Source organism: Bactrocera tryoni, chromosome 5, assembly GCF_016617805.1.
Source record: "Bactrocera tryoni isolate S06 chromosome 5, CSIRO_BtryS06_freeze2, whole genome shotgun sequence".
NCBI lineage: Eukaryota > Metazoa > Arthropoda > Insecta > Diptera > Tephritidae > Bactrocera > Bactrocera tryoni.
This window is the reverse complement of record NC_052503.1, coordinates 12,966,108-12,993,390: the sequence shown is the minus strand read 5'-3', so window position 1 is coordinate 12,993,390 and position 27,283 is coordinate 12,966,108. Positions and strand designations below refer to the sequence as shown.

The 27,283-nt window shown below is 35.9% G+C and overlaps 1 protein-coding gene across 3 annotated transcripts; it reads left to right on the top strand.

The window, feature by feature from the left end:
• The first annotated feature begins 3,954 nt into the window (after nt 1–3,954).
• LOC120777235 lies at nt 3,955–26,891 on the top strand. Of its 3 annotated transcripts, none has more exons than XM_040108426.1 (5): nt 3,955–4,251; nt 5,314–5,798; nt 23,625–24,639; nt 24,991–25,189; nt 25,255–26,891. In XM_040108426.1, exons 2-5 carry the CDS (start codon nt 5,497–5,499, stop codon nt 26,280–26,282), a joined length of 2,544 nt encoding a protein of 847 aa, XP_039964360.1. In that variant the 5' UTR covers nt 3,955–4,251; nt 5,314–5,496; the 3' UTR covers nt 26,283–26,891. The 3 variants fall into 3 exon arrangements, with proteins under 3 accessions (XP_039964360.1, XP_039964359.1, XP_039964358.1); XM_040108425.1 differs by having other exon boundaries at nt 3,955–4,344; XM_040108424.1 differs by having other exon boundaries at nt 3,955–4,510.
• Nucleotides 26,892–27,283: the final 392 nt, after the last annotated feature.

Genomic DNA, 27,283 nt, shown 5'->3' with positions numbered 1-27,283 from the left:
ATAGTAATGAAATAAATAAGATAATCAGAGCAATGTTAGGCGCCTCGACATATAGCATACATACATATGTAAGACGGCGTGTGAAAGTGTGCGCAAGCAAATTTTTAGGGACTTGCAACATCCCTACAATCGACTTGTTATCTACGTTGCACCCATACATAGGCACATATGCTTACAATTGAGCCCACTAATTCCCATGCAAACATGAATATGTCTCTTTAGCGCCATGCCGTGCTTGCGTACTTAATGTCAATTGCCACTTCAAATGCACTAAATCGCTGATAACGATTGCATGCCCAACGGCTTATAGGCGTACATATGTATGTACCCGCAATGGTATCTATGCAAGTATGCACACTAGTAAATACATAAGTATGTGCTTGTAGATGTTGGTATGTATGTGCGGTGTCACATTCGTTGTGATTATCACGTTTTCTGTCACATTGTGTTCATATTCTTTGGATTTAGGTATATTTATTTGCTCAGAGATAAGCCATGGGTAATTGATTGCTTGTAAATAATGTGTAAAGCCAGAATAAAGCAAAACCAAGAGCAAAAGAGCAAAACGCTAAGAAAAACACATGTGCAACGCATGCCAATGTTTTTGTTATTGTATTCTTAGATGCAATAGTTATATGTTGACATTCAAGTCTAGTGTGTCTGATCAATTCGGTGTCACATTACAAACAATTATAAAATTGTAGCATTTCCTTTACGACGACAGCAACGATATGGATATACATATTTAAGTCAAAGAAAACCTAATAAATAATATGCGTACACTGAGAAAAAAATTAGTGTTATTTAATAATTAAATTTTTTTAGGATTTTAAGGCTTCTTTCTTGATGTGAAAAATGTTCGTGTGTTGGCAAAAATTTATTCGACGAAATTGTGAAACAATTACAATCAATCGAAAGCGCGGAAATCATTATGAATTTAGGGGAAGTTCATAATTTTTTAACACCACAACTTTATTGTTAAGATAACATGCTTACTTAATGCAATTGAAATATCTGATATGTTCATTGATACATTCGGCAATACAAGGGAGGTCCACAAGTACTTAGCTTTACCGCCCGACGGCCACTCTATTGCAAAAGACACTTACTATCGCGTAACTCTTTTCTCGCAGATAGGTACGGTACAAATTCGAGAAACATAAAAAAGAACAAGAATTGTCGGTAATTCGATTTTTGTTTTTGGAAGAGAAATCATCATTGTTTCCAGAAAGGATTGTTAAGGATTCAAAAATTGGAAGTCACGCCCAGGTGCCCTGAAAATGGATAGATTGTGTCACAAAGACCAAAGACTGAAGATGAATGCGATAGCTGAGACTGCAGGCACCTCACTCCGAACAACAAGCGTCACCTTGAGACACACATGAATTCACTGGGAATTCACAAGGAACATTCGCAGTCGATACTGTTGATACCGTGGATTTCATTCCGCGAACCTGCTACAAACATGAGGAGGACTCCCCTATCGGCCGTAAAGGTTTTATGGAATTCACAGGGAATGATCAACAAGATTTACAACATCGACTACGTGGAGAAAGCCGAAACGATGGCAAGGCCTATATTCCGCAACAGGAAACTATATCTTCATCCACCGTTTCTTCGTTATCAGAATGCCAAGGGATATGTGGATCAAGTTTAATATAAAAGGACCCAACTCGACTATATCTATATATGTATAAATGATCAGGTTGATGAGATATATATATGTATATATAGTATGTATATAATCCTATATCTATCTCAATTACTTTCAGGTGACACAATTAACAGCTAGATGGGCAAAGCTATTGTACTCTGTAGCAACATGTTGCGAGAGTATGCAAATTATTAATGCTCATAGAGCGCATAGACACAATTTATTTAATGACATTTATTCTTTATTTAGTTATGTATGCGGTCATCGGGAAATATCTATTCAACCAACGGGTTTTATATGAAAATAGGAAAGTACGGCATGTTATGAGTCATCAGCTGTGAAAGTTGACGAATCATAAAATCTGAAATTTGTGTATAGTCGTTTAATGATAGAAGATCAGAAGAGCATTTCGCGAAAATATTCTTAATCGCAATGTTACAGAGCCAATAGGCTGGATTGACCAAATGGAAATCAGTTCGTATATACTATAACGGTTCGTTCTGAAGAATTTGTTCCAAGACTACAGCGTTGTCTTGGACGGTAATCCCTATCAAATTTCGTGAAGATATCTCATTAACTAAAAAAATTTTCCAGACACAAACTTGAAACTGTGATATCTTGTCGGACCCGATTAACCATTCGTTTGAAGCTCTTGAGGACTTCCACGTAGAACTTTGCGTTGACGGTTTGTCCAGGAGGAACAAATTCATGGTGGACGACGCCTTTGATGTCAAAAAATACAATGAGCATCGTTTTCACTTCGAATTTGCTCAATCATCAGCGACCTCTTCCCGGCTCTCCAAAGGAGCCTGATGCAACCGAAACACACCATGCATTTTCGGCTTGCACCACTCCCAGAAACACGTCGTGCGAAAATATTTGTTCTGACTCTCCAGGTTCTCGGAAACAACTGACCAGTCGCTCATACGTCGGTGCGCGAAGGCTCCAAAGTACAGTACGCGACTGAATAAACTCAGTCCTATTATTTTCCGGACAAACCCTGTATATGGTATTTTACAGTATGTCCGCCATTTCCTTGAGGGTCTTATAATCTTCGTGGCAAACTGAAAATACCACCATGAAAAGGAGTCAAGAAAGCCAGCACTGGTTACTATACTAAGTCATTGTCTACTATGTACATATGTAAGTGTTTGTACATAGGTATGCATGTATTTATACTCTAATATCCATTCTTGTATACTACATATACGCTTCCATTGATCTTTTAACAGCAATAGCTAATCGAATATATCAGTTGAAAATGAGATTGCCACTTAAAACTTTAGCAGTGATCGGCAAAGAGGCAATAAAGCAACCGAACTGCCAATTAGAAGCAAAAGCAAGAAAAAAGTGCAGCAACAACAACAACGGCGACCAGCACTTTATTGAGAATACTTTCTTCCGGATGGATTGCGTGTACAATTGTCTAATTACCGGATTAGATATGATGAGTTTATCGCAGTGGTCGCTGATAAAAACTTTCCAGCCAGCATAAGACGGTAGGTGTGTGAACACATCAAGAGCCGAGCCTAAAGCAACAGCAATTCAAACAATTGCAGAAGCGCGCCACAAGTGTACAATAACAACAACAAAACATACACTTGAGGCCGAGCCGAGCAATCGATCGCCTGCCACAGATGGATTCAAAAGTGCACTGCAAAAATGAAGCAACAACAAAAAGCTCTCACAGCTGTATGTATGTATGTGTGTAGTAAAAAGGCTGGCTGGAGCTGGGAGCTGGACGCTACGAACACCGGGCGATTGAAAGCTACTTTTCACATACATGTATGTGTGAGTACGCCTATTTCGCTGTATTGTTAGTGGCTGCAACAGTAGCGCTGTGAAAACAGTAGTTGTTGTATGGCGTTGCGATAACACCGACCGAGCGAATCAATACTGACGACCACCATAAACAACAACAACAATAGCACCAATACACGCATACTACAACAACGGCAGCGTCGAACCAAAACACTGCTAAACGCTGACAGCCACCATTCAAGAATCGATTCTGATCTTCACAACGACTATCCTCCATCGTCACAGTGAATTTGTTTCCCAGTCGTAATCGGATCGCGTTGGCAAACGGACGTCAATAGCGGAGCAACGATTTTCAATTGAACTCAACTGAATGAACTGAACCGAAGTGTGAGCTGAGTAGAAATTTAACGATCGTGGTGTGCGCGCATATCAGCTGAAAATAATAATATAATAAATAAAATAACAATAAAACAAAAACTGCAAAAGATCAGAAAAATATTTTAAAATTTACATATATACAAATATATATGTATGTATGAAATTATGATTTATATGTACATAAATACTATATAATGAGGAAAAGATTAAATTTTGATATTTGCTCAGTGGCGAAACAAAGTACAAAGATCGCACAAAAATAACGGGTTTATTATAAGTAAAGAATATAAATGTAAACTGAGTGTAAAATTCTCAAAATAACATTTTAAAGAAAAGTACGAAAAAATACTTGTGGAAAAACCTCGCAAATAAATATTATAAGCGTGCTCGAAACGACTTGAAAACAACAAAAAATTAAACACAAAGCAAATAAGTCGGCGAAAGATATTTTTTTAACGGTAATTCTTACAATTTCTACTGTAAAAGTAGATTAATGCAAGTGTTATATTGTTGTTGTGCACTGTGCGCTGTGTGGATGTCAAATGTTAACGGTATATATTTGCATATTCATACAAAATAAATTTCCAACCGATTGTAGTGCAAATTGGAATTGAATTCAGCGCGTTAGACGGACATAAATTGAAGGCATTATCTAAGCAAGAATAAAAGCAAAATACTGAAAACATTACACAAGTAAAAACAAAGCAAAAACTAACAGTAAATATATGGTTTTTGCAATCCGAAAAGTGGAAAACAGTAATTTGTTAAAAAGTGATAATTTTTATTTATTTTTTTTTTTAATTATAAATTTAAAAAAATTACGACAAAAACTAGATTTTTTCTATCAACTACTTTTCGCACATTAACTGTTAGCCGAAACTCACCACGGAAATTCCGCGCAATCGTGCATTAACACGTTGAAAAGCAGCAATCGTGCGAAAAACCCGCGACTAAGACGAAAACAGTTATCTATTGCCTGCAAACAGCTCGTCTCGGCGGAAGCCCCTGCCTCAGCGACAGAGTTTTAGTTGTTAGTTGCCTGTGCTTGTCCCGTAACACGCCGTGCTGCATGCCTTTTAGATCCTTGCATGAACACACACCCACACGCGTACATACATACATATACATATGCACACAAACATATATGTATATAGTGCTTGATAGTAAGCGGCTGAGAACGCGCGCTAAGAGTCAAAAGTAAGAGTTAGCGTGAAGCCAGCGTACGCCTACAAGGCGACTTTAATGCGATAAAATACGCCAGTGATAATCACGCAAAGCCGGCACGTACACACACACACATGCAAATGCATATAAATAAACACACGCACACACATGCACACGCACGCATGCGAATAAACACACAAACGTCCGTACGTACGTCGCTTTGCGAGCTTAACGGCGCATTGTTTTGCGATGAAAGTCACATTGATAAGCATTGACTGCAACAACAATAATAAATACGAGTAACATTTGAAAACAGCCGAGCAAAATATTAAAAAATATTCAATTTGTGTTAGTAGATTGAAAAAGTAAAGCAGAAAAAAACAGAAACTAAGTTTTATAATTATTCCGCTGTATAATCGGTCACTCGTCGAAGTGACAACGTGCAAAAACAAATATAATATAAAAAAAGAATTGAAAACATTTTTGAAAAACGCAAAAACCAGTTCAAAACATAAAAGCTACACACCTATCGTGCCAAAATGGCATCGTTTGTTTATGCAGTTTGGAGTATTACGAATGTCGCCTCGGTGCATTGCGCCGTGCGGCCCGAGCTATCGCCCTGTACCTGTGAACCGATCTATGCCGACAACTATGTGGAGTTGTCGTGCGAGAAGGTGGACTCGTTCCACAAAATTGTCGATGCTCTGTCGAATAAATTTGAACCGGAAGTTAATATAAGCTTAAAAATATCACATTCACAACTTGAGGACTTGGAAATGCGCTCGTTTATGGAAATGAAATTAAAGTTGGTTAAATTGCGTTTACAATGGAATTCACTGAGGTGAGTTAGCGAAAAAATGTGTATTTAAAAGCAGATTGAGCAACTAACAATTTTTGAACTAGAAAGTGTTATGTTCTATAACGACTATTCACCGCTATACTTCCAATTATGTCACACCTCTCATTTGCTTCAACATGTACTATGCAGGTGTTTTTCATGTGATAGACACAATTTGTCCCTTCTTGTACCTTCTTTTAAACAAAAAAGTGAAAATTTGAAAAAAAATTAAAAATGAATTTAAAAAAATTTAATTTTCCATTATCCATTTTTTGTAAAAAACAATCTACAAAAGGTTTTGGTAGAAAAATTAATTTTTTTGGTAAAAAATTTTCTAAAAAACTTATTTTTTTCCAATTTTGGTAAAAAATTTTCTAAAAAAATTTATTTATTTTGGTGAAAAATTTTCTAAAAATGTAAATTTTTGTTTGATAAATAATTTTCTAAAAAAAATTATTTTTTTTTTTGATAAAAAATTTTCTAAAAATGTTTATTTTCCAAAAAAAATTTAAATATACATATAATACATTTTATTTTTCGAAAAAATAACCCTCGCCAATCCCATAGCGGCATATCCTTAGTTCTTTCGCTTAGAACTCTTTCCTGCATGAACCCATTAAATTACTTTTCTACTTTTTTAATTTTCGCTAAAAAAGACACAAGGGACTCTATGTAAATTTTGAAGAAAATCTGAGGGGTATAGCCATATTTACACCTTTTATGTGTACATATGTATGCATATACATATATACATATATATTAGTAGAAAAGATTTGTTTGATAAATATTTTGTGTTTAAAAATTGAGTTAAAGTTATTGGATCATCATTCATCAGAAACCGTTAACAACAGGATTAAAAACTATCAAATACCAGCAAAAATACGGGAACGCACTTGTTTCAAACAATTATTGAGAAGCTATAAACTAAAACAGCTCAGTCAGAAAGTCAGTATTTCTACATAGTAATAATTTTATTACAAATTAGTTAGGAGTGACTATTAATGTATTTAGCCTCAACAGATTGAGCTGTCACCAGAACTTCTCTTCGGCGCAATGCGTATTAAGGGTGAGGCTAGGGTTTCATGCATGCTTACATCGTTGTCAAGCAATCAGTTTTCTATCTAAATTCCCAAGTGGCGTTAGAACCAATTTCGAAAATTAAACTAGCCCCAAACGAACAAAAAACTCTTAAAAATCTTTATTAACGCCTCCAAATTATACTCCTTTTGCACCCATCCAAAATTGTTCATACTTTTTATTATAACCCTTGGCTGAGATGACCTTCAGTGCTTTCAGCGAAAGACTTTAATTGGCTTCAACTGTCTAATGGCAGGTTCACTGAAGCGTTCTTTTTGGCTTTGAAAGCAGAAAAAATTTGCATGCAGCCAAATCTTTCGAATACAGTGGCTCAGTCATGACTCTCTTTTCGTTTTTGGCCAAAAAAGTCGATCGCAATCATAGAATGTAATTGCACATTCCAAGTCTCTTTGCACGAGACGCTTCATATATTACACAAAATGTGTCAATCCAAAATAGATATTGAGAACGTGAACACGATGATTTTCAATCACTTTAACTCTTTTGATTTGATCCTCATTAACGGAGGTGGTTGGGCGACTCGCATGAGATTGTGATGAAGTTTTCGTTGACTTCACGACCCTCACTGTATGCTTTGTGCGGTTCAAATACTTGTGTTCATAATAAAGTAGACTCCACAAAACTCTTCTTCTCTCGTGTCAAATTGGATCAGCAGAGAGCATAAAATTTCTATGGTAACAGCATTATAATTTCTATTGCAAAGAATTATTCGAGGAAGTAATAGTGTAATATACATAAATAATAATAATTAGAAGCTTGCATTTGGCCTTAGCTAACATTTGATATACAAATATGCTAATTTTACTTTCATTAACTAAAGGATTTTTTTATTTTTCGGATAGGTGAGCATTTAATTTTAGTATTTTTGAGCTTCGACAAAAGGCCTACGAGATCGCCCATTTAACTAGTGCACCTTTCATGCTTTATAATTGACAAAGAAGTATTACTACCTCCTCAGAAGGAATGAACTCATTCTCACGATGCATGTGCCTGCATTCATCCACCTACACTTTTTTTTTATACATATATGCGGGAGTGCAAAAAAGAAACTACATTACATATAAATATGTACAAACATAATGGGCATATCATTTAATTACGCTCTCAATCAAGTAATTAGTACCCACAAATGCCTTATAAGATATTCAAATAATATGAACAATAGCAGCCTGGTATTCGCAGTGTTCGTATAGTTTTTCTTCGAAGCCATCTACTAAGAACCCTACACATACTCTACATGCATACATACATACATATGTATAAGTACACGTGCATATATAAAGCATTGTGATTTGCATGCGAGTATATGCATTTTGCTCGCCCAATAGTGATCGCCGTGCTGTCTGCCGCGCATAAGTTGCACTTCGGAATCGAAATGGACTGTAAATGAATCTACAAAATAACAAATATTTAATTAGGAAATGCGCCGCCTCACCTCTTCGCAGTCCTCGTATGGAAAGTTGTTGACAATTTGATAATTTCGTAAATATTTTCTTGCACTCTAATGTAGAACAAAGAGATTGTCGACGGAGGCTGTAGGGGGGCTCTAGGAATACGGCCGATGAGCTGAGTGATAAGATAATTTAATCAGTATTTGTATTAGCTTTGAGGAATAATTATATTCTGTCAGGAACGTTCTATCGAAACTTTTATATTAGAAGTGAGACTAATGCAGCGTACTAACCGTATTTTGCAAGCGAATGTGAGGGTTTTTTTTGTCAATATTCTGATTTATAGAGAAATATTTGGATCATCTCTTTCATTCACGCGCTTTTTATTTCATTGGACTCTCTTCTCAGGAATATGGATAACTTTTTTAGGTATAGAGCTTTGAAACTTTTTTATACGTATGGAACTTTGGCGTCTATATTCAAAGATTATAGAGCAATGCCATTTGGTTTGATATCTGTAGTCATTGGAACATAAAAAAGCTTGCCAGCATCTCGATAAGTTTATTATAGAGATATAAACCGGAATTTAGAGTACACTTGTCGGGCCAATAATTATAATTTTTTTTATGAGTTTGGTTGGTCGCTCCCTTTTTTTTGCCTTGTATTCAGCCATAATTATATTAACCTAACATAAGCTAAGGGTAAATATTCGAAACCTTTTATATAACTTCCTGCTGATATAGCCTCTATATATATACTTATGTACTTATTTATGTTTTTTTCACTTTTCTCAATAATAATGTGCTTGTGTGCGCTTTGCTCGCGCACCCGGCATAAACATGTGTTCTGGCATTTAGTACGAGGAGCGTGATCAGCAATTGCCGCTATCAATGGCTTCAAATGTCAACCAGCAACTTTTGCATTTAATCAGATTTTCTAGCGACAGTCACGTATATATATTTCTCCTTATGCCTGCATGTTAATTCAAAAAAAAAAAAAAATTATAACAAATAAATACAATAATTACTATGTCGTCTTGTCATTGTCGTTGTTCGCTTTGACATATGCCGGGATGCTCCTGCCGAAGTTGTTAGTGCTGGTGTTGACATCGTGGGCAACAAAAAGCAAAAAAGTAGGAGTATTTTGCTTTAACAGCTACAAGTCTCGCTTATCAGTTTGCTTCTGCTTTAATTCACTTAATTTCACAAGAGTAGAAATTAAAAATTGAAAAAGAATTGGAATTAAACTCATTCTGACTTAGTAATATCATTGCTTTTCACTCCACTGAGCGTTTGCCTATAACAGTACATTAGGGTGCACCGTAGCTATACGGGAGAAAAAAAATATAGCGTACAGGGCATCACACCCCCCCAAAAGTTGCATTAGAGTATAATATTAGGTTCTGCGAAAAATTTTGGCGATTGGATAATGGGAAGACGTGCCGCAACGAGGGTAAAGTGAATATGTTATTCAAAATTTGTAAAACATGGTCACTTTACCCTCGTTGCGGCACGTCTTCCCATTATCCAATCGCCAAAATTTTTTGCAGAACATAATATTATACTCTAATGCAACTTTTGGGGGGGTGTGATGTACGCTATATTTTTTTTTCTCCCGTATAGCTAAGGTGCACCCTACAGTACATATGTACGCAGGCACATATGTACATATGTATGTACGTAGTGTAAAGGTTCACTTTTATAAAAAGTGTAACTGAATTTTTGGTCAAGCTCTCTCATGGCACTTTTGTTGCCAAGCGCTCTTACAGCTTGAATTCTTTTGGGTGAGTCACAAACATAATTATGTGGGGTTTTCAAGGTACATATTTCTATAAGAGGGTTTTATTTGAATGGATACCCCAGAAGTTTCTTAAAATCTCCTATTAGTGAGATTTAGAATTTCCCGCGCAAGAATTCTACACGAAACAAATGAATAGTTTGTTGTCATGTAAGGTTTGACAGCCGTTTAAAATATAATATATTATAAAAATATAGAATATGTATTGAAACAAATAATCGGATCGCCATTTTACTCCCTTCTTTGGTAACAACTAGAAAATGATGACATGTGAAATAAGAATAAGAATGAGATTGAGAATTTTACTCGCATTCCCAACTTGAGAACTGAAATGTGGATTGCTAAAAATTTAACTTAATTAAATTTTTTCACCTTCAATGTTCCCCAATCGCCGAACTTCAAAATGGTCATTACTCTGCACCTTCCTCTCGGTTTTTTGTAACAAACAAGTAAGATTACCGTCTGGTCTAGAATAGAAACAGTCTAAAACTCACCGTTAACTTTATATTTTTTAACCGTAGTTTGTAGCTGAAAGGGAAACGCAGAATATATGACCGGTACTTGAAACCTGTTGGCTTGAGGCTTTAAGAAAGGCTACTATCTAAATCCATTCCATCGGTAAATACCTTAATTTTCGACGCCTGCAGATTGCTGTACAACACTTACTACATACTTTAATGCGATTTCACAATTTCTAGGGATTACTGCAACAATTGAAATAATTTTTTGTATTTCCTTTAAAAACATTAATCTCCTCAGATTGTTACATACTTCTACACTCATATGACGTAGACAAAGTGAAATAAGCAAATCTGGCTTCTACTAGTACGAACTAAATCACACCAGACTATTAGTAGACTCTCAATTAAATATTTCACTTTACTAATACTTGAAATATTTACTTAAGCATATGCAAAAAAACGAGATTTAATTACGAGATATCACTTGTCTTAATCACTTTTCGTTTTCCGAGTGAAACTTTCATTTTATACAGATAATGTTTTAAACGCAAGTTTTGGAATACCTCAACGCGCAAGAATGCAAAAAAAAAGAAGAAACAAAATAACATACATAGTAGAATTTACACAAAGCACAAAAACAAAACAATGTGTGTTTGTGTATTTATGTATGTGTAATCGAATTATTTCATTCGCCAACGACTCAATTCATTGGTGGCTTCAATCTTTGCTGTTGCCAGTAATTTATATCAATTGACCTATTGCCATAATATGCAACTGACCGGGCCAAAGCAGACAAGAGGAAATGTTATGAAGGCAGTAAGGAATACACATAACTTTGAGTAATACTCATAAAATGTGTATGTGTGCGTGTGGGATTGATGTCTTGTATATCATACATGTAGTACTGTGATATTGGTGAATGCGCTAAGTAGGCTGGCATATGAAATCTAATTAATTACATTTAAGCAGCGTAACTAAATCGAGATCGTAAATAAAACAATACAATGGTAATGAGACAGATGTATGTACATGGAAATGAGTTGAATATACATATGTATGTATGAATTTAAGTACACAAGAATAATGGGTGGTTTAAATGAGCTTTGTATAATAATTTTCACTGCGATATCATTATACCCTGAACAGGGTGTATTAAGTTTTCGTTAAAGTTTCTAACACACAAAAGGAGACGACGGAGATCCTATAAAGTACTATATAAATAATCAGCTTGACGCGTTGAGTCGATTTAGCCACCTACGTATGTCCGTATAATTATTTGCGAACTACATAGTCGATTAGTTTTTGAGATATCGATCTAATAATTTCCACACGTCCTCTTCTACCCAAGAAACTGTTTATTTGTTGAAACCGCTCATATTACATCATTATAGCGTATATAGCTGTCATACACACTGAGCCATTTAACTCAAGTTCTTATATGGAAAATTTTTTTATTTGACAAAATATCTTCAAAAATTTGACACAGATTATTGTGAAAGACATAGCTACAATCTCCTAACAAATTTTTCAGTTCAGAGCACAGCTACCATACAAACATGCTATAAGAAACGCATCTATGAAGATTATTATAGCCTCGGTGCAGCAGAAGTTAGTATTTTTTCTTGTTTTCCTGTTATTTTGATAATTATTTAAAGGTCGCCTTCAAGATAAGTTTTTTTATGTCGATGTGAACCTAATAACCATCAATCCATATTTCTTTACACTTCTTATAATTCCTTGATTGATTTACTCTAATCCGTACACTTTTTTTATAAAGTAGACTAATATTGGGTTGTCGTATTTCTAATCAAATTTCAACTTATTTTTTTATATTTATAATAATAAGTAAATAAATAAATATGTATCATTTTGGTCGTCGACTTTTTGCTATTTTTCCGCTAAATATTTATCCGCTAGATAGAAAATATAGAGATTTTCTTCATTATTTTCACTTATTTTTGAACAGCTGTAACTTTTTTCACCTTCCCCGAATTTAATTTTTTTTTTGTTAAATGAAGCTTAAAGTCTCACCTTTCCAACATTATATGGTATGATACAATGTGATTGATAGCGCTGGAGACCTTTTTATGACCTTAAGAAAAGGATTCTCTCTCAAAAAGTTCGTCGTTTACTTAACGTAGAACATTATTGATCTTTGTTGAAAGCCATACTGGAAAGGTTGTATTGGCGAAATGGTAATTATAACATAAAAATCACAAAACTAACGAAAAACAGCGATTACTGTGACTTGAACAAATCGTGCGATTGAGCGGAGATGAATAACGATGTTAAAGGTGCCTATGCAAACGAAAAAGTTCCTATCAACACGTTATCTAAATTCTAAATACAATTCAACTGCCAGAAAAAGTTGAAAAATGAAAACAAGCGTCGTCCGTATTTTTACGAGAATAAGCAATGAAAATTGCCATATATTTTTGCAATTCAATTATCACTAATTAAAATGTTGACAAGCTCGGGTGTATCCCAAAATACAAATAAATGCCAAGTGATCTCCGCAGTAAGCCAAAAAAGCCCTTTAGTTTTCTCCAAACACAGGCGCACCTAAATACTAAATTAATATATCCATTTTGCATATGCGCTCGAAAAGTAACAAAGATACTTACTGATGGTCGTATACATACATACATATATGTACATACATATATTCACTATACAGTATGCGTCTGTACAATTGAGTTTGTGAACTTGATCAATATTTTAAATATTATAATTGTCACACGACCTAAACTGGCCTCTTGATCATTGATTGAACGTAACAATAAAATTCAATTGAAGCTACTTCGTCATGCGTACTTTCCCCGCACACCACAAGCCCCGCAATGTTGACCCCAAACGCAAAGCAATGGGTAAATAGTTTGTAGCTTGCATAAACAGAAGACACCCAGTAAGAAAAGTGAAGGCCAAAACGGTAAATAAGGGTAAATTTGTATATTAGTATTCTATGAACAGAGAGAGAGAGAGAGAGAGTTTAATGTATTTTCACTCTATTTATTAAAGAGTACTATATACTCACATGATATCTAAAATATAATTTTAAACCTCATTTTTCTTCTAGTTAAAGTATGCATTTCCTTACTCTATGTTATCTCTACAGGGCCATTACTTAAAGTGTTCTATAAATTATTAGTAGCATATTGTCTTCTAAGAATCGTGCATTATTTTTCGACGAAATCATGTATTTCATGATGCCTCATTCTAGAAAGTGCACGAACAATGATTTTCACAGAATAAATTAAAATTAATAAACAAAGTAATTAAATAATTAATTTGATATTATTTTATAAAGATTGATCTCAATTATAAATTTAAATGGCTAAATGCTATCAAATCTTTATTTTCAATATAATCACAGTAAAATTCAGTAGCTTAGTCTAAAACTCAATACCAATAAGTTTCATCTTTATCGATTTAAGCTTTTTGAAAACAAGATTCAAGTAGCGGAATATCTTCGTTATACTTGTAGAGCACAATTTTGGAATTTCTGTATACCGAAAATGTGAAAAGTGAGGTCTTAACTGAATGTTATAGGGAAAACTTGTTATGTCACCGACTATTATAATACAAAAATTATGTCAAAAACTGTCACTCCTAAAAAAATAACTGTCAAATGTCATCAACTGTAAATAATGTGCTGTCAAATGTCATCTACTGTAAAGCATGTGCTGTCAAATGTCATCTACTGTAAAGAATGTGCTGTTAAATGTCATATCTCGTGCATAGTGTACACATTACTGACAGCTCTTGTCAAAGATGAATTGTGAAATACTGCCATATTTATCAGTTTACCAAATTTATTGAAAACTTTATGCACATAAAAATTTTTGTTGTTCCAATGGAATTTTTTATACATGGTTTCATTTAAATAAACAATGTACGGGAATGATTCTTATTTGTATTGTGTTTTTGTTTTTGTCTCTCCTTAAATCTGTTTATATGAGAGTTCTGACGCTTTACGAAGACGAGCGATAAACATTGCGTAGTAGAAGCAATAATATTAACTAATATTCATTAAACAAATGGGTGCAAGACATCATATACTACCATGAGCAAAAAATAGTAAGACTTTGTTCATAATTTTTAGAATTCTTAATTTGTTCTTCAAAATCTATTTCGTCTTCCTCAAAGTAATCCCCCTTGGCCCCAATACACTTGGCCAGCGTTTTTTCCAATCCTCAAAACAGTTGGTAAATTCGGAATAGCCTTCAATGCGAGTAGCGATTCACGTTTAATATCTTCAATTGACTAAAAAGGGTTCTCTCGGAGCGGTCATTTGAGTTTGCTGAATAGCCAGAAATCACACGGATTTCGATAAAAATTTAGCGAAAAACTTACGAAGAATCAATGCAGAATCCGATGCTGCATTATCGTGATGCAAAAACCAAGAGTTGTCGGCCCATAATTTCTACCTCTTTTTCGAATTACTTCGCGCCATCGACGCATAACACTCAAATAGTATTCCCTGTTGACAGTTTGGTCGGTCGGGAGGAATTCGGAGTGCACCGCACCTCGATAATCGAAGAAAAACTGTCAATATAACCTGTATTTCTGAACTGCTTTGAGGTGTTTTTTTTTTGGCTTCGGCTCACTTTTACCACGAAATTCAGCCGATTGTTCGTATATTTCCGGGTCGCAAGCATAGATCCAAGACTTATCGCCAGTAATAATACGTTTCATGACATTCTAGTAGTCGAAAAACATTATTTCACAGACGTTAACGCGACGCTGATTTTCCAAAAAAAATTTGGAAAAAATCGTGCTTTCACTTTCCTTAGGCTCAAATGTCCTTTCAAAATAGTTTTTACTGATCCTTCCGATATTCCAACGATGCCAGTAAGATCTCTGACTGTTAATCGCAGGTTCTCAAGCACCAATTACTTTATTTTATTGATGTATTGATCATCAGTTGATGTTGATGACCATCCTAACGTGGTTCGTCGTCAACGCGTGCTCGACATTGTTTGAAAAATGTGTACCAATCAAAAACACTTGCTCTCGACAAATAATTGTCACCGGAGGGCTTTTCCAACATTCTGAACGTTTTGGCACCAGAGATTTGATTCTGCACACAAAATTTTATGAAACTTCTTTGTTGAACAATTTCCCTCATCCGAAAAATCGCCGAATGTATTTTGTGTAGTTCAGAAAGACAAACGTATTCTAAACAATGATAACTATTTTGAAGTGTCATTTGGCACAGAGGTCACTAACAGTCATCCCATCCTAAAAAAAAAATTTCGACGGAGGAGTTTTCGCGCAAAATTTAAATTGAAAAGTCTTACTATTTTTTGCCCATAGTAATATACATGTACTTTTACAACTGTACTCCATATATGCACCTATTCAGGGTGGTCAGAAACTGGGATCAAACCCCTAACGACACGGAGTTAAAACAATCACAATCTATGCACAATAAGCTGCGAATAATGTTGCTTTTTCAACTTACCAACATCGTCTTGAATCAACATATTTATACCGACACTTATACATACTACATGTCTCTTTACGCATATACGTATGAAATAAATATGAAAAGTAAAAACAAATAATCAAAACCATTAAGTGGTCATAAACCGGCAACAAAAAAATTTTATTATATTATTTTGGCGCCAGTCATAAAATTTAAATGCCCAATGTTCATTGACAATTCCAAAAAGCAACAACAGCAACACTAATATACAGAGGAATTAATTTATAAAAAAGAAAATCATGAAATTATTTTCTATCATGAAGAATTGGGAAGAACTATTACCCCGCCACTCATTGCTTATCTGCTAGAAAAGAAGTGATCAGTTTATGACGTCTCCGGAGCACCCAGAGCACATGAACTAATAAAATGTATTTGATAACACGCAACGGATCGTGCTTCTCTATAGATCTTATGACAGCGGCGATTCTGCTGACAACGAGGGAAATTTTTTCTAGATTGCATTTTCATATGTATCAATGTATATGTATATGTCAATTTATATATGAATTTTCAAAAATCTGTGCAATTCCCTTTTCTATATATAAGTACATATATAGTACATACATCTGTGTTCAGATTTTATTAGCCTATTAAAATAATTCACGCTTTCATTAGCTGCTAAAGTAATAAATCGTTTTGGAGGTTTTTTCTCGTTGGCAAGTGGCTTTTGGTTTTAAAATCCCACATTTTCCCATCATAAATCAAATGAAACAGTGATTTTTGCGATTTTTTTTTTTTGCAGCGAGTAAGAAAAAAATATTTTATTCTTATTTTAAATGACTAAAAATAGCTTTTAACCTTTTATAGTTTTAGTATGATTATAAATATGGTAAATTCTTAGCCTTTTCCACATATTGTATTTCATGCCTATGTATCGTCTCAGTAATTTTTTATCCTTAATAAGGTTATCAGTTAATATTTTAAGGTGTAATTCCTCGATAAAAATATTTATATATTGTTATGCGCCCAAATGTAGGCAACACTTCTTACAATTTTTTAATTTTAACAATAAATTTATCTACTGCTTGGCTATTAGGATATATAAAAAACTTATGGATATAATATCGAAATACTAGGTTTTTTTTATACCTTGAACGGTACATTTACACGTAAAAATTTGTTTTTTTTTATTTTTGCTTAATTTCTTTAGAAACTATCTGAAATCATATGTAAAATATTAGCTTCGATTTCTAAGTGGATCCAAAGATATTTCAGGTTTTCTGAAAACCATGTTTTAACAATTGGCTCGCACAATTAAGTGAAAACTTTCTCACCTATCCATTTCATTGATTTGAAAAAGTACACAAATTAGCAAGATATTTACACTCACTATTACAAATAAGAATTACGGATGCTGCTTTTCACGTCAATGGACGGCTGCGACACGATCTCCTAGATTCCTCGGTATTTTTCATAATTTTTGATTAATTCAGTCTTTAAACAAAGCATTTAAATATACGCTAAAAAAACTTTCTGAACGAATTTTATACAGTGTTTTCTATTCTAAAAATAAAAACACAAAAGGCGACGTTTTTCTGACTTCTAAATGTACCGACCTTTCAAGTTTGCCACAAAGTTTATTACGTTTAGCAGGAAACGTCGGAAAGCTGAGTCGATTTAGCCATGCCCGCACTTTCAACGACCGCCCAACTCAGCTTGGAAAAGTTTTAAACGATTGAAATTTGAAACGAAACTTCTTCAAAGAAATAATAAATCAACTCAAGTTTATATTCATCCTAGATAACGGTAAATCAAGTTAGCTATTTTAACTATAAATTACTTCATTTGAAAGTTCGAAGCACGCCAAGCAGCCTAAAAGTAGACAAGTCAGAACTGTTTTTTCCGCAGAGAATATCTTGAATAGTACTATCCTCTTTAACATTGCATATAAGGTTCTATCGAACGTACTTTGTGAAAGATTAACGCCCACCGGCAACAAATTGATTGGACAAATTTAAGCCTGAAAAATCAAAAACTGACCAGATATCCACTATGTGCCAAATCTTGGAAAAAACCACTGAAAAGAGGATCGACACACACCATCTTTTCGTCGATTTCACAGCTTTTGTCGTCGCACTTGCGACTAGGCACCCACGTCACTGTTGACAGTCATAAACCAGTATTAGCACCAACTACAATGGCATCCTCGAAATCCAACGCAGAATAACTCTTGCCAACAGGTACTACTTCGGACTGAATAGGCAATTGAGAAGAAAAGTCAAAGACCAAACTCTATAAGTCACTCATTATTTCCGTCCTGCTATATGGCGCAGAGACATTGACGATTACAACATCTAATGAGTCGATGTTATGAGTTTTCGAGAGAAAGGTTCTGCGGAAGATTTATAGTCCTTTGCGTGTTGGCAACGGCGTATACCGCATTCGATGGAACGACGAGTTGTACGAGATATACAATGACATGGACATAGTTGGCTAGGTCATGTCGTCCGAATACTTTAATGAAGTAGAGAAGTTTGCTTACTCTAAATAATTACTCTGTTACTTCAAGTAGATACAAAATAAATATAAATAATAAATAATTACTCTGTTACTTCCAATAGCTGCAAAATAAATATATTTGAAGTCTAACCAATAAAGCAATTATGGTTAAAGCTACAAAGCAATTACCAACTGCGAATTGCAATTTATCAATTATCTACAACTTAACTTCCTGACCATTAGCAAATAGCAACAAAACACAAGGTAGTCCAAAGGAATCTTGTCTAAATTGAAAATAGATTGTCACATGCTCAAATAGCTAGCCTTACGCGTATAAATAAATTGTTTGTCGATATTTTCCAAAGCAATGGCCAACTAAAAATAGAAGCTATCCAGTAGACAGCCGTTCATCATCCTCAACGATAACGGAATTCATGGAATGTGCATCACTTTGACGCAACTTAGAACACGCACACTGAAACCAGTTAGTGTTAATGTGTATGTGTGTGTTTATTGGTGATTAGACGCGAGGATACTCCAATCAATTGTCAAAACAGCCCATCAGCAAGCGAGTCAGACATTATCATTACGAGTAGCACATTGCAATCACGATTGTAATCGCGATCGCGCTCCTTATTAAGCGCAGCAGCACGCCTTGTGCTGCGCCAATGGCGCCAAAACATTGCGGAAAAAAGTTCTCCGCTGACCATTCCCAGATGAATAATGCAACGTATGCGAGCATTCCTAACAACATGGACGCGTGTTTGCGTGGATATAGACATACATGTATGTGGCATGTGCATATTGCCAGAGCATCCATCAAGCATTTGATAATGCACTGCACTAAATGGACACTAACTCACACATATGCCCTGTTGGAAATTCTACAACAACACATAGTATTCAAATTAAAGCAGAAGCTGTTTACATGAAGTATTCGCAAGCGAGCCAGCAACAAAATCCAACAACTGTCGGCAAAAGTTAGTTCAAATTTCCTACAGGGTTGGCGTTCGCTTGCATCGCGTGCGTATGCCAGTAGCAAAGAGCAGGCGCCACTGGAATTTCTTACAACAATTTAATTAATTCAGTTATAAGCAATGATAGAGGAGGTTGGATTGCTGTTTTTTCTGCAGCCTATCATTAAGTGGGCTTTACCAAACAAACATTCAATGGGAGCTAAGGCTCTCGTGGCTGCTTGTTACAACCAGTTTTGTGTGAGCCTTATTGCTGGCCGTTGTGATGGTTTACATGGTGCTGTTCTGCGCATGCGCGCCAACTTGCGTGTAAAGAAAGTGTTGGCTGGATATCTCACAGCAGTGGAGGAAATTAGAATTTCTAATACCAGACAAATGGTCGTTAATTGTGATGTGGATCTATTTTTAGTGACGTCGTTTGTCACAAGTGGCGCCCAAGCCAAGTGTGTCATGTTGACAGATTGACAGGTGCGAAGTGGGAAGGAAGTCGGTGCATTCCATTCTGTTCGATAGCTTTTCTTGTTTGGCCTTGGGATTCTTTTTATTGGCTATTAGATAGAATAGTTTGGACTTTTTATGAGTTAATTGGTTTGAGGTAATTATATGTAAGTATGTCGATAAAGAAGAGTTGATCCCTGAAAATAGTAAAATTGAGGTGTTCCTTTTCATTAAACACAATTCATTATATTCTCATGAAAGAATAGATGGATAGAGTAGAATTTCAAGAAATTCAAATAAAGCCGCGCTACAGAATTGGTTTAAATAAGCTCGTTAGGGTCGAAAAAATAGAGTCTAATCGAAGTTTTTTTCGGAACTTTAATTAACAAAATGGCGGCTTCAAGCAAATTTTATAAAAAAAATCATATTTTTTAAAGCCCGTAAACCCACGTAAACCCTTAAATTCGGTGCCTTTACTGAAAATGCTTCTCTTATTTTCTGTAATGAGGAATAATTTATTGACTGAGAGTTATGTTCTTCGACAAAAGTTAAATGGAAAACCGAGAATCACCAAAATACTAAAGCCAAGAGTATTACAGGGTTTGTCCAGAAAGTAATAGGACTGAGTCGATATAAAAAAATTTATTGATCCAATCGTTACAATTCTTTAAAAACTTTCAAAATAGGCTCCTTCTGTCGTTGCAGCGCTGTCAACGCGATTTCCAAGCATTGAGAACGTCACGAATGGCATTCTCCGGAATAGCCTTGAGGTGCATGCTGCTTGGTTTCACTCCCTCCTTCGGTAGATTGCCTCTTTTTTTCGTCCGTCACAATGTCTTGAACCACAGATTTTGAGAAATTTAGCATCGGCCAATTAAACGAATACTTAGTTGACGGTCTGAGTTCAAAAGTTTGCGCACACGAGTCACATTATCGGTGTTTGTCGAAGTCTCATGTCTCCCAGCACGGTCTTCATCAATGACCTCTTCCCAGCCTTCCAAAAAGGCCTGGCGCCACCGAAGCTCGCCACTTCTTCTTGATCATATCAAACGTCTCTCTCGCAGATTTACCGAGTTTCACACAGAATTTAATCGCGAACCACTGCTCTAACGAACGCTGTTTTTCGGCTTGCACCGCTCGCAGAAACACGTCGCGCGAAAATGTTTGTCTTGACCCTCGAGGTGCTCGGAGACAATTGACCAGCCGCTCGTTCGTTAGCTAGGAACGCCTTCTAGCGAATTCAGTCGGTGCGAGCACGTTCCGAAGTACAGTCGCGGTGGGAGAAAATCAGTCCTATTACTTCCCGGACAAACACTGTATGCTCGATTTATACTGAGCTGCAAAAATGTAAGTCGTTCACGGTGCCGGCAAAAATATTGAAATTCTTTGAGAACTTATAACTCATTTAGTATTAGAGCAAATAATGTGGAGGTTATTCTTAAGCCTTAAGGCTGTCTAATTTATCAGGTCCTCTCAACGTAAATATTATTTTAGAAGAACGTATCTTTGACTTACCCGAAGCCGTCTTAGTTTCCTATTTCCACACGCCTGATCATGAAAGAAAGTCGTGCCTGCAAGGTTCATTGACCATCTATTTGCTACCTCATGATTTGGGATCCAATTACTGCAAAACAATTTGCTTTGTTTCAAATGCTTAGACGAGACGCCGTTAAACTTTTAATTATAAAATTTTTTTTACGTTTTTTGGTGTGCTATATATTTTTGTTTTTATTGCACGTTGATAATATATTTTTATATATTATGATTCAAAGGACATTCAGTGCGCGTGTCTCCCATAAAACTGTTTATTCTTTGCATTTTATTTTCATTGCATCACTGCAAAAGATTGCAATTGAGACAAGGGCATCCGTAAACAATATTGTGAATGAAACTCATTATGCTCTGTGGTCAGACTATGCCCGCTTGTCACGTACAGGTGGTGGCGAAAAACCAGAAACACTAAACAAATTTTAAGTTGAAAGTAGAATTTTTGAAAAATTGCAGAGTTCGATAGCTACATTTCTTTATACTAAGAGCGACGTTTGGCAGAGAGAAAGATTTTCGTGTCTGCGTAAACTAATTTATATCGAACCAATCACTACTATTAGCACAAAAACCGTTCTTTTTAACTTGAAAAACAAGGGAATCGATGGATAAATAGCGTAATTGTTTGGAAAGACGTAAAGACGTAACAAATCAAGGCAAAGTTTTGATCAGTAATGTTTGAAATACAACTGTAAATCGATTGTCTAGCTACACTTGAAGCACCAATTACTTTACTAATTTTCAGTCACAAATATTCCATGGGTCTTGATCGAACCTTTCACCGATTTGGGTCAAGTTTCTCGACATAAAATGAGCCCCGCCGATTTTAATTGCACTCGAACGAAGAAAAAACTACAGTCGGCCCTGCTCAACCCGAACGAACCCAAGTTTTTTTGAGCCGACAACTGTCAACTCGACAGCATTGCTCTAACTCATTTCAAGAGTCTTTTCTTCCGTTAAAATAACACAAAAATAAACTCGAAAGTTTGGACCTGGCAAACGCTGAGTGAATCTCGATTAAAAATAACAGATTTAACTTTAGTTATCGTCTGAACCCACAACTCGTCGATAAGCATTCCAAATTTGTACATTTAAGTCCACAAAAGTACCGTTATCATTACTTTCAAAGAGATTATTTTATTGAGATTTATTTTAATGTATGTATTTAAAATGAAAGGAATATATGAACACATTTCACAAATAAAAAGAAATATTATTGGTAAGTAAGTTAAGCCCAAAATGTGTACTTCCAAACATATGCTCCAATTTGCTGCACGCATACTGTATTCCCTGGCAGCAGCATATCAAGGTGGCTATGCAAAACAAAGTTCATCTGAGAATGCGTCAACATAAGACAATTACCCCAGATTTTTATCTTTTCGAAGCCAAAAAACATACTTATACATATGTATTTGTGTAGGTATGTATGTATGTAGTATACTTAAATTTTTTTTTCTATAAGCTGCCGACTAAGTTGGTCTGCGAACTGGCTAATTGTTAGTGGACGCCAATACGCTCAATACAATTTCACAGTTGAACGCAATTGCTACAATCGTATTGATGAATTACACAACAAAAACAGCAACAATAATATTAATAATAATAATGCAGCAACAATGTTCCAAAAATATAACAGCAACAACAATAATTCTGTAGAATATGTATGCAAAAAAACGGCCGAAGAAATGTGACGAAGAAATTGAAATATGCAAATTTGATAAGAAAGTAATCGCACAACTACAAAGCCAGCGGCAACAGCGACAACGGCGGCAGCTGCAGCATCCGTGAACCGCTTCTGACTAGGGCTCGCCGCGGCAATGGTGGGGACTGTCGCTATTGCCTCGCGTTGCTGACGGTGTGTTGTCTGATTGATAATTCAAAACAAATCCAAATAACATATACAGTTATGTATATATAATAGTATATACATATATATAATATATAATATACAAATGTACATACATACATGTAAAAAGTACTGATATTGTTATTGTTTTTTGTAATTTTTGCTGTTGATGCATTGTCGCTCGACGTCGGAAGCTTTCCATTCATACATGTATTCTTCCACCATTTTCTCTACGCCTCACTGCTTATATTAAAAATAACAACAATAATCGAGCAAAAAATAAACAAAAAAAAACAACAACTCATGTTTCTACTTCGTCTTTTCATCATCCACTTTGCTTACCTATTTTTAGATCGGTGCCTGAGTTACCTTTTCGAGGGTTATCAAACGTGGAGTATCTGAGTATAGGCGACAATGAACTCGAAGAGATCCCTAAGCACATGCTGAATCACATGCCGATCGTGAAAACATTCGATATGGGACGCTGTCGCATACGTTCGGTACTGCACGATGACCTCAAGGGCACACAAATGGTGGTGAATCTCTTTTTGCCGAGCAACAATATAAAACGTTTGGATAAGGGCGCATTTCCGACAAGTCTGGTCACGTTGCATCTCGGGCGCAATCAAATCGAGAATCTCAATAGCACGTTGCGGCATCTGGACAAATTGGAATCGTTGTTTATCAATATGAATCGGATTAGCAGTTTGGATGATGAGCTGCCGGAATCGAATCGTTTGAAATTGATTATGGCACAGAATAATCGTTTGGAACGCTTGCCGGAGAGCATGCGCTACATGCACAAGTTGGAGAATCTGCATGTACAACACAATCTCATACGCACTTTTGATGGCATCTTCAAGCATGCGCGCAATTTGAATGAGTTCCACGCTTTCAACAATGAGATTGAGTATTTGCGTCAAGACGACTTTCTGGAGTGTAAAATGCTGGAGGACATTGACTTCTCGGTCAATCACATCAAGTCATTGAATAGTTCATTGCTGCCGCTGAGTCGTTTGTATCGCGCCAATATTTCCTACAATGAAATCGAGGAGTTCTCCATGAATGAGATACGCGGTTTGGTCATGTTGCGTAATTTAATTTTGAACAACAATAGAATCAAGCGTCTCACCGGTCACCAGGAGAACAACATTGATCAGAACTCTTACTTGTTCGAGTTATATTTGGATCACAATGAATTGAAGTCTTTGGATGGTGCTCTAATGGGTTTGAATAGCTTACGCATACTGAGTCTGTCCTACAATCAGCTGGAACGTATTTTACCGGAGGACTTCATCGGGTTGGCTAAGCTGGAGCTGTTAGATTTGTCGCACAATCAACTGTTGACGCTGAAGGAAATGGAAAGGGTGAGTAGATCGCAATAAAATAACATAACATTCTGGAGATATAAGTATATAAAAAATATTAGTGGGACGAGCTGATTCGATTTAGTCTGTATGTAGTCCGTCAGTTTTTATGATATCGAAATTTTGTTAGCCTCCCTAAGAAGCTGCCCATTTGTCAAAATTGCCGTTATCATACCACCATGACATGGAGCTGCCGCACAAACTGAACCTTGTATAGAAAGCTTTGTTATTTGTCAAGATATCTTCTGAAAATTTACATTTTTCGAACAATTACTTTCAGATCGAACTACTATAACATATATGAATTCTTTAAATACCTCCAGACTAATAAATCTTCACTAATATTTTCAGACATTCCTTCCGAACCTCAAAATCTTAAAGGCCGCCTACAATAACATCACCAGATTGGAGAAGGACTTCCATGGTCTACCCGTACTGTGTCAAGCCAACCTAACCAGCAATCAAATATCGTCGATATCCTCGGAGTTAGTTTCGCAAACGAGATGCATGACCCACAACGTACCCGGCAAATTGGAGTTATATTTAGATGGTGAGTCACGCCATAATAACGCAGAACTTTCAAAATTTTACTAACCCCTTTCTATACTCCTACAGACAATCCAATACTTTGTGACAGTCGCCTCAACGAACTCTGTCCCATCATGCTGAAGCAAGAGACACGTATTCGTGGAAAATCACAATGCTTCGAAATTGACCAAGAAATCTGTACCGTATTGCCGATGCTGTTCGTCAATAAATATCCACTGATTATACCAACGCAATTGAGTCAACAAGTGCTGGCCAATGCCAAGCCGGTCGTTATAGTACCACTACTCAATCCACCATTGAATAACGGTGATGAAGTGTTGCCACCTTTGATTGCACCGATTATAAAACCGCTAATAATCGCACCATTGCCACCACTGGCGACGACTACACCTTCAACAACAACAACTACCACTGCTACCACCACCCTCACAACCACAGCTGAAACTCACGCTGGCGAGCAAGTAGCTACGCTGGAAGCGCCCACATCCACTTTGGAAACAAATGAAACTGGCGGCATCGAAGATCTAACTGCTGGGGTGGGCAATATCAATCCGGGCGAAGGCATTAATGTCAACGCCAACAACACAATAACGGCAGCACCGAACACAACCAAAGACAAGCCGAACGCAGTTGACTTCAACAACAACACCATGGAGACACACGCTGCTGGAGGAGATCTCGGAATTGATCAGAAAGCATCCGCCGCAGTAGTTGATAGCGTTAGTGGAATACAAGCTACGGCCGCGGCACATGAGGGAACACTTCAGACGGCACATGCTATTTCGGAATTGACTAAAATCGTAGGAGCACCAGCAGTTATGGCACCGCCGCCAACTGTGCTCGAAGAAGTGTTGGTCGGTAAGCCACTGCCGCCAGAGTCGGCATCGTTGGCGCCACCAACTGAGTACGCAACTGTTGAATATATACCGAATTTGGATGAATTCCTACCGGGAAATCGTCCGCCACCGAATGTACTCGAAGAGGATTCGAATTCGAATTCGGTGCATGAAGAATTCCCGTCGGTCGTGTTGGCCGATCTCGATAATGCACCGCAAAGTCTACTAACACCGGATGAACCACCCGAAAATCCTTAAATTTTAGTCACACGCACACACACACAACATATTATATTACATCTACATTATTAAAATTTAAGTTTTCAATTCCCCTCCCTCCCACTCTCTCTCTCTCTCTCTCTGTTTATCTACGAGTATCTAACTATCTCTCCTACTATTGTGCTGTCTACTATGTCCCACTTCAGGTTAATTATAAATTAATTTAATTTTGATTACCGCATTTAGTTTTAGTAGTTGTTAGTTGCAATTAATATTATTATAACGGTTTGTTTCAATACGCATATAAATACCCACGCATGCACATCCCAAATCCATATCACGCACGCACTCATATACAGTTTAAATAAGCTCAATTTGCACTTACACACTCACAGCCGCATACACACACCCATACGCAGAGCAAACACGATCATTTTCTATTTTTATTTTAATGTTAAAATTATTTTACAAGATTTAAGTTATTATTTTTTTAATTTTAAGTTACTGTTTCACTTGACGTAGCGATTAAATGTGAAGTAATAAATGTAAAAGAAGAAAGAAAAACACAAAAACAAAAACAAAAATAAAAACAAAACGAAACAAAATATGCAAATAGGTAGTTCCAAAAGTGTAATAGTGAATTAACACGAAATATGTATGTTATGTAAATGTTGATTTATTGTGACTAAAAATTACATAAGTTTAAATTTGTGATTATGCCAAAATTTATTCACTTCTATATATACATACATATGTATGTACAATATATATACTAATGTGTTTGTATGTATGTATTTAGTGATGTTTTACGTATACCTACACATGTATGTTTATGAAATCTACTCCTGGTAAATATAAACGATTAGAAATTCATTATTTTATTGAGCAGAAATAAAACTTATAAGTCAAACATTAATTCATGCTTCTTCTTATTTTGAAGAGAATTTGTTGAGGGTTTGACCGGTGGCATTAGAAAATATGAATTGAGTAAGGCTTCAGCTATGTCATCTGCTCAAATATGACACAGACTGTACCATTTA

Bases quoted from the DNA above. Each gene is read 5' to 3' on its own strand.
- LOC120777235 (XM_040108426.1), top strand. From the start codon at position 5,497: ATGGCATCGTTTGTTTATGCAGTTTGGAGTATTACGAATGTCGCCTCG. The intron at 24,640-24,990 runs GTGAGTAGATCG...TAATATTTTCAG, and splicing joins CGCTGAAGGAAATGGAAAGG to ACATTCCTTCCGAACCTCAA. The intron at 25,190-25,254 runs GTGAGTCACGCC...ATACTCCTACAG, and splicing joins ATTGGAGTTATATTTAGATG to ACAATCCAATACTTTGTGAC.